We start from the raw sequence: 17,483 nt of genomic DNA, 5'->3' as shown, positions 1-17,483 counted from the left end.
TTTTCTGTTAATTCAAAGTGTCAAGTTTTTGCATTATTATTATGGTCAAATGTGGGCACAGAGAAAGCATTTTGATACTCGTACTAGCTACATATTATAGCTTGATCAGTCACATGAAGTAATCAGAATGTTGTGTCAGTAGACTGGGGCAATATTTCAAAATATATCCTCCAAAGAGAAAGGAAAAATTGAAATCGCATCATATGACCCCTTTAATGGTTTACATACCATGAACAGATATCTGGTCTGTGGTCTCTCTTCTCTCCTGTTTGAAAAAATCTGCATCGCAAATCGATCAGCCATTGACAAATTAAGATTTAAATCACTTTATTGGCATGGCAAAAGGATTAATCGACGATAAGGCTATGTGTCCACCAAAGCTTTTAGCCAGCTGTAAACTGCAGGCACTCTGCTTAAATCGCCTAGCTTTGAGCTTCTGTGTTTTTTTAACTTTTTGAACTTTGTTTTCAGACACTTTGGCTGCTATGATGTGAAATATCCGCATAAGTGTTACTAGTATCTGATTTTGCAGATAGTTTATTTCTGTATATAAAAATGTAGACAAAATATAAATTACTTGCTCTAGCCTTGTTTTAAAGGCAGGGTAGGAGGTTTGTTTAAAAATACATTTTTTGTTATGCTGGTTGAAAGTCTCTTTACATCCTGATAGCAATCGCTAAATTAGGTGGTCTGAATGTATTTATTAGGGGGCTATTCTAATGACCTTAGAAAAAGTGTTGCCGTTGCTCATCAGGTTAGAAATCGTTACAAAACCATTTCTAAAGTGTTTGGACTCCACAAATCCACAGTCAGACAGACTGTGTACAAATGCAGGAAATTCAAGACCACTGTTACCCTCCCCAAGAGTGGTCGACCAACAAAGATCACTCTAAAAGCTGTAATAAACTGTAATAATCCACAAGGCTACTTCTAAGCAACTAAATGCCTTTCTCACATTGGCTAATGTTAACGTCCATGAGTCCATCATCAGGAGAACACTGAACAACCATGGTGTGCATGGCAGAGTTGCAAGAAGAAAGTCACTGAACATTGCTGCCCATCTGCAGTTTGCTAAAGATCATGTGGACAAGCCAGATGGCTATTGGAGAAATGTTTTGTGGACAGATGAGACTAAAATAGAACTTTTTGGTTTAAATGAGAAGTGTTATGTTTGGAGAAAAGAACACACTGCATTCCAGCATAAGAAACATATCCCATCTGTGAAACATGGTGGTGGTAGTATCATGGTTTTGCTGCATCTGGGCCAGGATGACTTGCTATCATTGATGGATCTATGAATTCTGAATTATACCAGCATATTCTAAAGGAAAATGTCAGGACATCAGTCCGAGAACTGAAACTCAGGAGAAAGTGAGTCATGCAGCAAGACAACGACTCAAGCACACAAGTCGTTCTACCAAAGAATGGTTAAAGAAGAACAAAGTTAATGTTTTGGAATGGCCGAGTCAAAGTCTCGACCTTAATCCAATAGAAATGTTGTGGAAGGACCTGAAGAAAGCAGTTCAGGAGGAAACCCACCAACATCACAGAGTGGTTCTGTACTCAGGAATGAGCTAAATATCCTACAAGTCATTGTGCAGTTAAGAAATGATTAGCTGCCGTTATTGCTGCAAAATGGGGTCACATCAGATACTGAAAGCAAAGATTCACAGATATATAACAATGGATAATTTTTCTCAATAAATAAATGACAAAGTATATATTTTTGTCTCATTTGTTTTATTGGGTTCTCTTTGTTTACTTTCAGGACTTGTGTGAAAATCCAATGATGTTTTCGGTTGTATTTATGCAGAAATATAGAAAATTCTAAAGGGTTCACAAACTTTCAAGCAGCACTGTATGTTCTATATAGAATGTGTGTAGTATGAGTGTAATCTGGACATACTACATTCCTGGCCATGTTATGCCAATTTCACATGACCTTCCAGCACCAGTTGCATCACTTCACTGCCATTCACAAATCCTTTCCCATGGCCTCATGGGATAGTAAAGTGTACATTGTATGCACACTTCAGAATCTGACCAGATGTACTGTGAATTCAGACATACTTCTTTTGTCACATACTGTTTTTCGCCTACTATATAGTTAGGAAGTATGTGATTTCAGATGCAGCCACAGTGTTAGAAGGAAGAACAAAACCTAATAACCATTTTCAAAGCGAAAACAAGGATTCTTCCTGCAGGGGGCACATGGAAGCCCAGTAACCCGCATAGATCCACGTTCAAATCAAAAAATGTTTTTACACAAAAAAAGTGTAATTGTTTAAATATTAATATTAATATTAATATTAATATTATATAGACGAGTTGAAATCAGGCTACAACCTCCCTAACCAGAGAAGAACCATGTGACAATGTGTTCTTTCCCGTTTTGGTAATTGGACAATACCTGAAACACTAAAACGCTTTAATAGCCAGTGAATTTAAAATATATGTTGCAGAGTAAAAATATGAGAAATACCATTTACTTATATTTGTCAAACCGCAACACAAGCTCCGCCCATTTAAGACTTTCGTGCAACTGCCATTCTACCAAGTGTTATTTTCTTTATTTTTTCCCATCATGCTCCGTAGAGTTGAGAGCGGAAGTATTTTATGGGTTTATTTAAAACGTTGAACACACCATGAAGCTTAAAATTCATTTTTCGAATTGATATTTCTGAGCATTTCGTCGTTGGTTGTGGAAAGGCATTATTAATGGGTAAGTCAGGAGATGTGGGTTATTAAGATAGTGTTGCTCCTGTCTGCAGTGAATGTTTATTTAAATAAATCTATATTTGCCATGTTGTTTAATAACTGGTATTATATAAATAAACCTGCAAAAACCTTTCGAGCTTTAAACATACACCACTACTAGTTTTTGTAAGCTCGCATTTCACACTAAGCGTGTTGGACTCGTGTCATGAGTTTTTATACAGTCTATGGTCATGAAGCAATTATGCTTGTTATTTACAGTAAATATGCACGCATTTATGTCATGAACGCGATTTATCCATGCATTTAGGTCAGGCATTCGAATTTTTGTTTTGCCCTCATGCATGAATGAAAAGTTAAGGCATACCCACATTCAAGTAGTCATCTAAGTTTTGTATGGATTTGAGGTTTGTGCATGCATTTACAATTTATTTTTTGTATGCATATGTTTTATACTGTACATTGGAGGTTTATTCATGCATGCATTTTATCTCATCCTTCATGCATTTATGTCAGGTATTGATTTGTTCATTAGAGCACAATGACAGATGCTCTCCTGAGGAGGTGGATGGAGACAGCTGTGGATCCTCCGCTGCAGGTTCACTGGAGATGGACCGCAACCCGTCGCCTCCACCGGAGAAAGATGAGACTGAGGCCGGTGAGGAGGTGGATGCCATCGGGGAAACGGTGTACAGCAAACACTGGCTCTTCAGCACCCTGACACGCCTTATTCAGGTAACCATGCATGCTAGACTTCCACATCATTGGTCTCCACAGTGTCGGCCCGTAGAGTTGTGGGGCCCTAGGCAAGATAATGAAAATGGGCCCCACTAGTGTCAAAACTGTCATAGAAATTTGATGAGTGAAGAAAAAGCACATAAAATGACAATTCCAATAATTAAGCATAAATGTGTATTAAGTGTAACACATCCAACATGTATATGTATAAATCTCTAAACAGATTAAAAAAATTGGAGTGCAAGTGAGCTTGAAAAATGGAAGTAAATAGATATACATGAAACATAAATAAAATATAAATGAATTATGCACAAAAACTAAATGAAATAAACAGAGTATAAACAAAATAAACATACAAATATGCATAAATTAATAGAAATACAGGCTATTTCATTTGTTTTTAAGGCCTGATTGATGATCACACACAATTTTTTTTATAATATTGCATTAGACATTGGATGGTGGGTTGAATCCGAATTTGGAAAGAGGGGGAGACCTGTATTTTTGGCGGGAAGGATGGATGGGATAGATAAAATTAGGTCCAGTCCGATAGGGGTGCTAGAGGATGCTAAGCACCCTCAGTTGAAGCTAAAATAATATCATATTGGCGAAACAGATTTGGCAGACACTCCATTTGTGTTTGCGATCTGTTGATTTCTTGAACACCAATCAGAAGCGTTCAAGTTAGAATCCATGCTCAAAACGCCTGAGATTTTGTTCAGTGTTGAGTTCTGCACTCATTGATTATAACATAACTTTGTGAGATCGTGATGAACTGACAGCTTTTTAGTGATTATAAGGAGTGCTCTTTCCGCCATAGCGATGAACGGCACAAAAATATTATGGTTAGGCATTTTTATATAATATTAAGGTTAGATCACCCTCACTAATTTCAGAAGCATTCTCAGTGATTTGATTCTGGAGCCGGGTCCGTAATTATTTAACATAACATGCTGAATGTGGCTCAGTTTTCCCTCATATGACAAGTCTGTCTGTGATCATGGGCAAGACGTCTCTACGGTCATAGGTGGGGAACCTTCGAAGATTGTTGCACTTCGAAGGGCCAAGACCCTGTCAACTGCATGTTTTCAGTAGTTTTGTCTTTTCACAAGAGTGTTCGGATGACGGCTGTACGCCCTCCATGCTCAAGTGTGTGTAGCTGTGATATCAGCATTCATACTGACATTCATAGGTTGTCAGTGGGGAGAAATTATGTGATTAGATTTCTATGGGGCGCAAGGCGGATGAATCCCCCTTGCCTGTCAACTATCCCCACTCGGGACCTCGCTTTCTTTATAAAAGAAAAAAAAAACACCACTTCTGTAGTAGGCGGCACCGGCGCTGCTGCTGCCAGCCAACTTACACACAGTTCCCCAGGCCTTTGTGCGGTCTAATTCCGGTAAGCTCCACAAATGCATGTCTAGCTCCGGTTAGAACCTGTTGTCTGGAATGTGCTGCTTATGTGTACTTGTGTACAGTGACTGTACCATACATTGCGATTACTGTTGAGTGTCGCTGTGCTTATTTGACGTCTCCGCTTATGCTGAGCGCCCTTCGCAGTAACACAGCGTGAAGGTACATGTTCCCCAATGCAATCAGCTTATGCTGTACACAATGTCGAGAGACTCTCGAAATGGAACGTCTCCGGTTACTGACATAACCTCGGTTCCCTGAGAAGGGAACGAGATGTTGCGTTCATGTCATGTTACATGCACTCAGGTCTTTCATAAGCTCTAGTCAGTTGAAAGATTCTGATGAAATGCCGCTTATATAGGGTGCTTTCCCACCCCCCTTTTCGCACGCTCGAGCGCCATTGGCCATTGCGATGCAATGGCGTTAAGTGAATAAGGCTTCAGTATTTGAGGAGAAAGGTGTTTTCCCAGTGTGATCAGCTTACGCTGTATGCAACATCTCGCTCCCTTCTCAGGGAACCGAGGTTACGCCAGTAACCGTAGACGTTTTTCAGTCAAGCCGTTTAAATTATATGAGCAGCTATGTGCATCTAACGTTGTATAAAGCATTATAAATAATATTTTCAAACATTAATTAAAAGTATTTCAAATTTATTGCTATCGTTTTGGGAGGAAAAAATATACGTTTTTTTTTTTTTAAATGTGGTGCAGGTCTGTTGAATATAAATGCATATAAATATTAGACGATATTTATTGGTTAAAACTCTTGATCACGCAAACAATATTTCATATGAATCAGACTTACTAGTTTTGATTGTAAACGTTATTTAACACCATCCAAAGTAAATGCATGGTTTTTACTTACATCGTCCACAAATCCCCAGTAGGCTACACGCTGCAGTGATGCTGAGGCTGGTACCCAGATGGTTATTTGTGCCCCTATTTGATATTATACGTGTTATTATGCCCTATATTTGTCACCACCTTTGTGCCATGTCTTATACCGTGTCCACCCATAAAATGGAATCATTTGTGTTTCAATGCGTGTTGTTGTATGCGTTTTAATTACATTTATATATCATTTGACCCCCTTTTATTATTAAATTCTATCGACACAATATCGTCGACCTGATGGTAACAATTCAAAGGTATACGATAAAGGATGATAAGAGGCATCCTTTATCGTATACCTTTGAATTATCATCCTTTATCGTATACCTTTGAATTGTTACCATCAGGTCGACGATATTGGGTTCCCAGATGTTCAAAAAATTGTTTAAAATGATCATTTATTCCCCAAGCAATTAAGTTCTTAAATTTTTCTTCCTCAAGTGGTAGTTGATGGTCAGTTAGACTGGATATTTTAACTAGATTCATTAGTATTAAATTATTGTTTACATCTATTTATTTACATATATGCCTAATGTGAATCGTCAAATGTCTGTGCGAGTGTATTCTGCAAACTCAATTTCCCTACGGGGATAAATAAATACTACTTGTCTGTCTGTCTGTTTGTTACATTTTCCTGAAGCTGTGCAATTCCTAAATTTCTTTCTTAATATATACTTCAATTACCTTCTAGATGGTGACAGATCAAGAAAGTGGGCTGAGTGATTCTTCAATGGAACTGACAGATGATCTTGAGGAGGACTTGTGTAAAGTATGGGACATGGCTATGGATAAGGTAAACTGAAACACACTGTATTCAACACCCTGCTCCATGCCCACCAGCTATTAACACATTACATGTGTTTTCTCTCCAGGATGTGGCTGTTTTTCTTCAAGAGTTCAAAGCTCCAGACATCTTGCTGGGTGTGATCGCAAAGTCATGTAGTCCACGGCTCACGGTAAGTCATTTTACCACTGTAACTGCTTTACATAATGCTTATATGCTTATAACATCTTATAATTACTCAGAGCTTCTGTTACAGGAAATCTGCATTGGAATTCTGGGTAATATGGCCTGTTTCCATGACACATGTGTATCTCTCAGCCAGAGCTCTGACCTATGGTAAGAGACACACACATGTAAGTATCCACCCACCAGTCCAGCGGCCTGGTTGAAGGTTTAATGCGTGTTCGGTCTTTTACTTGCGCCTCTGAATTTATCAGGATTTAGTTTCAATTTTAGACCCTGTCCACGCGAACGCGGTTATTTTTAAAACCGTAGCTTTTTCTACGCGGTTAGGCCATTCGTCCACACGCAAACGCAGCACCAGTTCACTGAAACCGACTATTTTTGAAAACGCCTGCCAGGGTGAAGATTTTTGGCTTGTGACGTCGGCACCTGTGCTGTTTTCTCCGCCTACTGGAAACTTTTTCAGGCTTCTGATTGGCCAACATGGCTTTACGGTTGAGATTATATCGCCACCTGTTGGCTTGGCATGCTCTTGACAGTGCCTCATAGCATGCGTTTGCGTTTTCATGTGGACGGAGATTTTTTAAAAAATGGAAGAAGGAAAAATACACGTGTACGTGTGGACATGGCCTTAGTCTAGCTCCGTGTTCTATCTGACTCCAATTTCAAGTGATCATTAAATTTAGGCAATGTTTCTAATTAAAAACTGATCACAAATGCCGGTTATGTATTAATTTAGATATTTGATTATTCCGAACATCCCGTACTTTCAATTATTCGTTCATTAGGGACCCGGTATCTCACAGAGAACTTATGCCGGCCGGTCGCAGCCTCACTGAAACAAACTCGTCATTTCTGATCTTAGACAGAGGATGCAGTGTGAATATCTACCTTTAAGTCGGCCGCGCTCTACTTGCTCATAACAAAAAGCATAGTTTTTGTATATTCACGAAAATTGCAACTTACTAAGGCAGTGATAGTCAGAAATCGAAAAGGTCTCAAATTATGTGCCCCATGCTCCATTCATTGAGCCTTCTGTATGATCTATCCTGAACACAGATTTGCGGTAATGCTAGACTCCACTTTAATCTACTAGAAATAATTTCAGAGTAAGTCAGAATAAAATCAAATGTAACAATTTATTATCAGTCAGGTAAATATGTATTATGTCAGTTCAAAGATGTCAAATCAATACAAGACATCAAATTCTCAAATATGAATCTAAGAGTAAAAAGTGCATACCTAACCTTGGAAAATACATAGTCTGGAGTGCAGAGACACACACCACACTACAGGCGGAAGAGATGAGATTGGGCCAGCTGTTGTTCTGTGCTTTTTCTTGTAGATCCTCTCTTCAGATTAGTGAGTTTTATTGTTTTATTACAGGATAGGAATCTTGAATTCAGTTTTGGTCAAATCCATCCTTACACACACACACAGCATCTTTCTCCCTTTCTGTTCACTGCAGAATAATTGAACTATTTTTGTAAATACAATACTGCTAATTCTGTTAAATGAAAACATGTCTGACATGTTCTCTGGATCTCAGCGCTGTGTTGCTTCTGCTGCTTGGGGACAATGATCCACCTACGCTCTTGGAAACTTGCAGGTCAGTGCTAATAAAGCCCTGTTACAAAATTCGAAGAAAACTTCGCAATATATGCTGCATTTTACTGAATGCGGGGGTGTGTGACTTGCAATACTGTGGCTTCCTCAGGCTCCTGCTAACGTGTATGTCTCAGCCTGATGTCGCCCCTCTGTGGCTAGAGAGGATACAGCAGCAGCCGATGGTGTGCAGCAGTCTGTGTTTCATCATGAGCAGCTCCACCAATGGTCAGTGATGTTTAAAAATGTTGCTAATGGTACTTTTAACAAATAGGCACAAAAGTGCCTGAAACTTAAGATATTAAGCAGCAAATATTTTTTCCCCCCAAACTTGCATATATATTTATTTTTTTCATGTGTGATTTTTGCTTTTTAGCAATGAACGTTAAATACACATTTACTACTACTACTACTAATGAATAACATTAGCTTTTTATTATTAATTTTTATTATTGTTAATATTTAATATATAAGTAATATATAATAGTTAATATTTGTTAATTTCATATTTGAAATTCATTCAAATTTTAAATTAAAAAAAAGTACTTAAGTTAATTGGATATCAGTTCATATTTATTTATTTACATTTAGTCATTTAGCAGACGCTTTTATCCAAAACGACTTACAAATGAGGACAATAGAAGCAATAAACTAACAAAAGAGCTAATAATAATAATTTTTATTATTATTATTATTACTGTATTATCATCATCATTATTATTATTATTATTATTATTATTATTATTATTATTATTATTATTATTATTATTATTATTATTATTATTATTATTATTATTATTATTATTATTATTATTATTATTATTATTATTATTATTATTATTATTTACATTTGTTTTTTATAAACTTTTTTTGCTAGTTTGGGACCAAATGTTGGCGTAATAGTTAATATTTAGTTATGTTTAGTTATTAGATATTGATAGTGCATTGGATCCGGGGAGCTCTTAAAGTGACCGCTAAATCACTTTTGTAACTTTAATAAGAAGAAATGTATATTTAATTTACACAGTGAAGAACATGAAGTGTTTTTATACATTTGATTACTTAACGAATAATGAATAAGTTTAGGTAATTCTTAAAATGTTAATATTTCATGTATAAAATAATATATAACAAAGGTTATATTTTCAAATTTTAAATTCATCAAAGTTAACATTTAAAACATATGTTTTACTTCAGTTAATTGACATTTTATATTAAAATACAAAACACAGTTTTAAAATACATACATTTGCCCCCGGTTTCACAGACAAGGCTTAAGCTAGTCCCAGACTAAAATGCATGTTTGAGCTGTCTCAACTGAAAATACCTTGCTCTGACATATCTTAAAATATGACATATCCAAGGCATTTTTGTAAAAGTTGCTTAAATATCTTAATTTAACTAAGGCCTAGTCCTGGCTTAAGCTAAGCCCCGTTTGTGAAACCGGGCCTTGATGTGTTTTAATGCTAGTTGAAATTAATCTTAGATGAAAGTTTATCAAACGGATTTGAGCCTCTCAAGTATTGGAACACTGAAGTGCATCTCTCTCTGCAGTGGATTTGCTGGTTAAGGTTGGGGAGCTGGTGGATAAGCTCTTTGATGAGGATGAGGAGATGATGAAGAGTTGGGTGTCCACCCCACCCAGCAACACTGACCCAAATAAGGACACACAGCAGGACGTCGTGTCCTCTCTGCTTGAGGCCGCCACACAGCTTAGGTGAGACACTTTAATTAAGGTGATGTGACCTTCTGCTCGTCTGTCTGTCCGAGCCGTTTACTGTACCAACCTATTCTTCTGTCTGCTGCTAGAGGAAGTGGTGGTGTTCCACTTGAATCAGATTAATGTTGTTTTTGAAATATGAATTTAGGCTCAATTTTTTGTGTTGTAGGTCAGAAAGTCCAGAGGATCTTGAAGTGTATCTTCATTCACTCCAGCTTCTGACTACAGCAGAAGAGGGCATGCAGGCACTGGGTGAGACACACACACACACACACACACACACACACACACACTCTGACCCTCACCGACCCTGAAAATTCATTTATATTTAAAGTTTTTTTTTTTTTAGGGGCAATAACATAATCACATTTTAAGCTACACTTTGGCGTTCCTTCTCTGGTAGTCAGTCTCTTATGCTCACCGAGGAAGCATTTATTTGATCATTTAATATGTCCTTGAAGTAACATTTTAAATAAATGTGATCAATATAAAAAAAATATAATTAAAAAAGATTATTTTCTGATAAACTATGTTTTTTATGGCTCTCCTTAGAAAAGGTGTATGAAATATATGTAATGATTTCTTGTTTTTACTTTGTCTACAGTATCAGATAAAGCATGTGGTCGTGCGGTGTGGACGTTTGTGTGTAAGATCGTATGTGAGGATTTATGTCAAGCGGACGATCCTCCTCTCATCCTGCAGGAGCAGAAAGCTCTCCTGGTCTCAGCGCTCGCCCTATTGTCAGCGTTACACTCCAGCCTGCAGACAGATATAAGTACAAAACACACTTTTAGCATATTAAATACATTGCTTCATGAGAGGCATTGTGCTGTTTGTTGAATGTTTGCTGTTTTGCTTTCATAATGTGTGTTTAATCATACCAGGTTCAGCATTATTAGGAAGTCTTATTCGCATCCTGCAGTTCAACGCTGAATGCCGTCAGAGCCGAACAGCTGGAAACTCAGAATCAGAAGGGAGTCAGAAAGAAGAAGAGAAGCAAGTGGAAGATGAACAGCTCGAAGCTTTAGTTGAAACCACAGCCGAGTTCCTCTCAGCCGTCCTTATGGAACTGAATAAGGTGAAATTGCCAGCTATCCAGTTTGCAAAATAGTAATAAATTATTAAATTCTAACTTGACACCATATTATAATATTATAAAAACATAAATAAAAAAATATATAAAAAATATACATTAAATTAAAAAAATTCTATTATACAAGTGTAATTTTAAAAAATATTCTATATTAAGTTATTAAAAATATAAAGTTATACGTTTACAATATTAAATAATAAATTATTAAATTCTAAGTTATTATGTTACATTATATTATAAAAATGTGTTGTTTAAAAAATAATAAATGTTATTATACAATATATAAAATTTTAAATCAAGATATATCATATTGTATACTATATTAAGTACATTCCAAAAATTGTTATTGTATTATATTATATTATACTATGAAAATATAAAGTAAATTTCAAAATTCCTAAATTAAAACATACAAATGTTAAATATATTACATATTAATTTAATGAAAATTCCCTTTAATCTTCAGGATCTGTTATCATCCATAGTCAAGGAAGGGTATTTGACAGAGAGAAGCTGTGTGTCTGCTGTTGGCACCCTTGTACCTCAACATGTAACAGCGGTACGCTCTTCTCCACTTTTTTTTTTTTTTCCTTTTAGCTGCTCCTACAGACCCTGATTGATCACAGATCTTCTCATCTTCTCTCATCTACAGGTCCAGCACCTGGTAGGCTTGTTGTCAGAAGTGGAACCGAAACTGGCAGACATTATAAAAAAGGACTTTACTTTTTCATCCGAAGTGTTAAGCTGAACTTGGACAGACACATCCAAAGCGTTCTTCAGCAAAGTTCTCAGAGACTGGAGATGAGTTTATCTTCTTGTGAATGGACTCATCTTTTGTTTAGATATGACAAAAAATTAATTTGTTTTCATAGTAAACATTATAGCTTAAAATATTTGTTGAAATTGTGTATATTATCACTTTGTTTGAATACTTTGACATTTCTAAATAGTAAACATAACCGGTTTTGTAGATTGTTTTGTTTTATATTTGTCCTGGAGTACTTGTTTTTAATATTTATTATTTATATATTTTTATATTTACAAGTACTCAAAATAGTCAATGGAAAAGTTCCCAAAGTAAATGTTTTTTTACTTTTCTTAATTTCCGTTATGCTTCGCACTAAAAGATTACACAATTTACCACTCTTCCAGCATATGATAGCGAACATGTGCTGACGGTTTTTTACGCACACTTGGAGTGTTTACTATGGAAGCCCGTTTTTGCCACTGAATAAAAAAAAAAAAAAGTTTATTGCGACTTTTTCTCACAATTCTGACTTTTTTCATAGAATTGTGAGATATAAACTCGCAATTGCGTGTTATAAAGTCAGAATGGCAAGATATAAAGTCACAATTGCATGTTATAAAGTCAGAATTGCGAGATATAAAGTCACAATTGCGTGTTATAAAGTCAGAATTGCGAGATAGAAAGTCACAATTGCGAGATAAAAACTCGCAATTCTGACTTTTTTTTCTCGCAATTGCGAGTTTATATCTCGCAATTCTGACTGATATGTTCTCAGAATTGCGAGTTTATATCTATAAAAAAGAAAAAAGGTAATTGTGACTTTTTATCTCACAATTCTGACTTTTTTTTTCTCAGAATTGCGAGAAAGTCGCAATTCTGAGAAAAAAAGTCAGAATTGTGAGATAAAAAGTCACAATTACCTTTTTTATTTTTTATTCAGTGGCAGAAACGGGCTTCCATAGTTTACTGATATTCACTGCTAAAAAAAAAAACATTAGGTGTCCTGCAAATGTGCGTGCCACGTGCGGGCTGTGATCACCTTCCTCATTTGCTTTCCAAATGGCCAACAGAACGGGGAGAAAGGGTCTACTGCGCACTTCCCGCGTATGTGACGCCAGCAGGAGTATAGTAGCTCTTTAATTAAGAGTTCGGATTGATATGCAGAGCGTGCTGCATTCTTATGGAAATGTGGTGTGTAGGAGGAGGACCTGAGAGAGACACGGCCAGACACTCAGCTGGGATCTCAACCTGGACTGAATGGAAAGCAGACGGGGGCTAATTTTAACCATGTTTGCGTGATTTTGAGCCGCTGGCTTTTGTTGTTTTTGAGGGAATCTTGGTTGGCCTGAAAAGGCCAGATGCTCAGGTTTACAAGGACTTTTGATTGACGTGTCTGTTTTTAGCTCTACCTGAGGAAGATCTGACAGTCGTACCCTAGGCTGAGGAAGCACTTGAGTTGGTTCGATCCAGACCACTGCGTGTATGAGAGAACGCTCAACTAATACGAGTTGACAGAAGACTGGTTGAGATGGAGGAAGTGCTGTTCATGTAGAACTGAAAGCGTAAACATAGATGATTGGCAGCTGTCAGTCATCATCCAACTGATGCCCAGAACATGCAACATGACCTAAAATGGCACATCACTCACTATCTAGTCTACTATGTTAGATGTGTGCAACAGCCAGTAAAAGTCATACATTTGGGTTTAAATGCACACAAACCCCAGACCTCAAATGTTTCACATTCAGTAACTGAGCCATCTTATTTATTTTATTATTTATAAAGGCACACAGCAGAAATGCATAAGCAATAAATTAATAAATAATAATAATTTTAAAACGTTTTAAATAAAATAATTTGGAAAAGGTTAATTCTGAGAAAAGGTCAGCGTAATTTACTTGCAGATGCTACTTGGTTTCATCATTTTTTGATTTAATTTATACACGTTCTAAATTTTGTTGTCAGCAAGATTTTTTTTAAATTTGTTTTAAAGAAATTTATACTTCTATTCAGCAAGGACACATTAAATTGATCAAAAGTGACATTAAAGACATTTATAATATTACAAAAGATTTCTATTTCATATTGATTATATATATATATATATATATTATTAATTATATTGATCAAAGAATCCTGAAAAAAAAATGTATAAAAATATTAAGCAGCACAACTGTTTTCAACAATGATGATAATAATAACAATAGTGGTTTTAGTGTAATTTTGATCAAATAAATGCAGCCTTGGTGAGCATAAGAGACTTTAAAAAATATTTAAAAATCTTAATGACTTAATTGAGGTGCAATGTTTTTTTTTTTTTTACTTTTTAGAAATTTTTACAGTCAAAATTACAGACACTATACTGATCTAGTTGTCGTGATTGATTCACTGGTTCATATTATTCCAATGAAAACATTTTTCTCTTTCTAATCTTTCATCAAAACGTACATCTGAATATTCCTTTTCAGGATTCCATCTTATTTTTTAACCCCTGTTCTCCAATCACGTCACTCCATTCTGGTCCCTTTTTTCACAGTCCAATTAATTTGGTTGTTAAAATGATCTCCCGCTCAACATTTTTTCACATTTACACTGGGTAAAATCAGATGCAAACAGCGTTTTATGTTGGGTTTAAGTGTTGCCTACATGCTCAGATGCTTTTGGGGCCACTGCATGTCTCTACTGACCCCAAAAAACATCCCAAAGAACCGAGTCTGAAACATTGTCATTATTTAGTGGTAGCCACCTCATTATGGTTCATATAAATTCAGTGGCATCTTTACGATTGATTACCTCAGAAATTCCATTTGATGAATAGACAACTGGATCAGGTAGGAACTCAACAATGCATGTCCTTAAACATGAATGAGGTCTTTGGAGTAGTCAGCAGTCACCTGACACATGCAACCACACGTCTGCATTGTGTTCTCTGGCACGTACGTCCCTTTTTTTCACTCGTTCGTCCAGCTGCTTGTGCGATGGAGCTCATTAAGGGCCGTGGAGCTGCCTCTCATCACAGCCTCCTTCAGCTGCTGTTTATCTCTCCTGTCAACAAGCACACAATGAAACTTTCTCTCGGTTCACGCTGGATTTCCCAGAATAACTCTGATGCCATCTCATACTTGATGGTCTGTACAAACTGTTTAAAGATGAATTCTGTCATTATTTCCACATCCTGATGTTGAAACACTAGCTGACCATTTGAGAAATGTTTTTCTTTCTTTCCATTACAAGGACAGTTTATATAGTGCCCACAGCTGTCAAACAACAAAAAGGACTGAAAATCAAACTGAAAAGTATCATAATTGTAGTCCAAATACTATATTCCAAGCCTTTATAAGCCTTTTATATGTGTGATTCACTGCTGATGTGTAATTCACTGCTAATCTCAATTATTTTTCAAAATCACCCTGAATTTAGCATATATGTCATAGGAACCATTTTTATGTTTTTAAAATTATATATATAATATTATTATAATATAGATTTATTTTTAATTTTTTTATTGTTATAAGTGATCACTTTATATTTTTAAAGTTGTTTTCATACTATATATAATAATACATATATTACATAATATGTAAATATAAAATTAACTACTATATGAATTATACATACTTTATATACACACACACACATATATATATATATAAGCAATTAATTTAGAAATATCTAAATTATTTATTTTATATATTTATATATTTATGTGTGTGTGTGTGTAGAGAGAGAAGAAGAGAGAGACGGGTCAAAAACTGTCAAGAAATAAAAAAATGAATTTGTCACAGTGAAAATAATCTTAAACAGTCCTAAGATATGCATTATTATTTTTTTTGTATAGGGAATAAAAGCAGTGTCAAGTTTTTGTTTTTCGCTAAAATTCTTCAATTGTGTTCCACACAGAAATAACAGGTTTGGAATACCATGAGTATACCAACATTTTTATGTTTAAGTAAACAATTGCTTTAACATCCTTTTCCTTTCTTTCTTTCTTTCTTTCTTTCTTTCTTTCTTTCTTTCTTTCTTTCTTTCTTTCTGTTTGCTTTTAAACTTGTTTATCTTGTACCTGGCATGATATGTGTAAAGAAGGAAGTGTTAGGAAGCCTTCAGGAACATTTTGATGTCTATCAGTAATGACAGTCCGTCTGCATGAATGGAAACAGGGTCCGGTGAACTTGCAACCCTCCCGGGCTTTGAAATGTCAGAACGGAGTGATTTCTCAGCCCAAACCTGACAGCCGTTTAAATGACCAATTCCTAGTGAATCTGCTCGTATAGCAGTGGGCTGTTTTCTGCTGCTCAGCTGTTAGCATATGTTTTGTGTTTGTTCTGTCAGAAATTGAGCTTTTTTTTTTGATAGCGTGACATTAAGTGACTTACTTCCAGTAAAAAGTTTACTCGTGATGCAAAGTGTATGTTTATGCAAATGCATTTATTTCCTGAATATTCCTGTTTCAAAATTCAAACTCATGTTGCTATTGTTCATGCCTGCTGAGCAAAATCTGTTAAGAATATTTCCCGGTCATATTTCATCTAAAAAATTTAAATTTAAATTTTTTATTCATCTAAAAACTACAAAACATTTTTTATTTATATATATATATAATATAATTTTTAATATATAAAATAATTTTTGATTCTCACCAAGTTATCATTACTGTAACACAACTTGTAATGATTGTAAGGACTACAAGAAATCAAGAAACGAACATGTCACGATAAAAATAATCGTAATGGTTCTAAAATAAGCATTATTTTCTTTATGAAGCATATGTTAATGTTAGGGTGAAATTGTGCTGTCTGGGTGTTTCTAGATGTCTTGTGGTTGTGAGTGAGCTGTAATGAGATGAGTATGTACCGATGAGCATTCGCTGCAGCTAAGAGCCTCTTCAGAACAAACAGCACAAAGGAACCAGAGGCTGCATAATGTAAGCCATCCCTTCCTTTAATTAACACTGAGCTCGCTTTGTAGAGAGAGAGAGAGAGAGAGAGAGAGAGAGAGAGAGAGACTGACTCATCATGTTTAAATATCAATTTCTAACATCAATTCACTTCATCTAACTAATCTACTCCAAACTATCAAGACAAGACAAAACATCTTCAGCACGATTCTTTAAAACTATCGGCTGCATATGCATAATTACGAACCTGTTTAAACCCACTCGAGCTCTCAGTACGGTTGTTATGTTTCAGTCACCTATCAGGGTTTAATGGTTTGTAAAAATTTAGAATAACTTGTGCAAAAAGCAAGTATACAGTACAAAGTTTCCCTTTTATGTTACCTAATGTTCTCTTTTCTGGCTCTCACAGCTTGATTGTCATCACATCTGCCGTAGTGTCAAAGCAAACAGACTGTTCAAAGGCTCATGGGACTCTGACACTGCACCCATCAATCATGACAGCACAGCATCCGTGTGGTCTCCAGATCCCTGGAGCTCAGGCTTTGATCTAGCAGCAGTCCTCAGCCTCCTCACCACACACCCCGTCCAAACGCCTGTGCTGTTGATAGGAGTTTGTTTGCCTTCCGCCAGGTGGGTTTTCCTCAGTTTACACACTGCCCACCCACCCCAAACTCTGACACGTGTAAGACATCACAGC

At 36.0% G+C, this 17,483-nt stretch overlaps 1 protein-coding gene across 1 annotated transcript; it reads left to right on the top strand.

The window, feature by feature from the left end:
• Window positions 1-2,575: 2,575 nt before the first annotated feature.
• On the top strand, window positions 2,576-12,032 carry LOC107670197 (protein saal1-like). The gene is made up of 13 exons (XM_016462717.1): window positions 2,576-2,722; window positions 3,251-3,450; window positions 6,448-6,549; window positions 6,629-6,712; window positions 6,797-6,876; window positions 8,273-8,332; window positions 8,441-8,556; window positions 9,883-10,045; window positions 10,218-10,300; window positions 10,653-10,823; window positions 10,933-11,126; window positions 11,608-11,700; window positions 11,794-12,032. Exons 1-13 carry the CDS (start codon window positions 2,719-2,721, stop codon window positions 11,887-11,889), a joined length of 1,446 nt encoding a protein of 481 aa, XP_016318203.1. The 5' UTR covers window positions 2,576-2,718; the 3' UTR covers window positions 11,890-12,032.
• The last annotated feature ends 5,451 nt before the right edge of the window (window positions 12,033-17,483 follow it).

The sequence above is a fragment of the Sinocyclocheilus anshuiensis genome, unplaced genomic scaffold, assembly GCF_001515605.1.
Source record: "Sinocyclocheilus anshuiensis isolate Anshui unplaced genomic scaffold, SAMN03320099.WGS_v1.1 scaffold624, whole genome shotgun sequence".
NCBI classification, from domain to species: domain Eukaryota; kingdom Metazoa; phylum Chordata; class Actinopteri; order Cypriniformes; family Cyprinidae; genus Sinocyclocheilus; species Sinocyclocheilus anshuiensis.
Note: the sequence above shows the minus strand (reverse complement) of the source record. Positions and strands in the feature narration are given on the sequence as shown.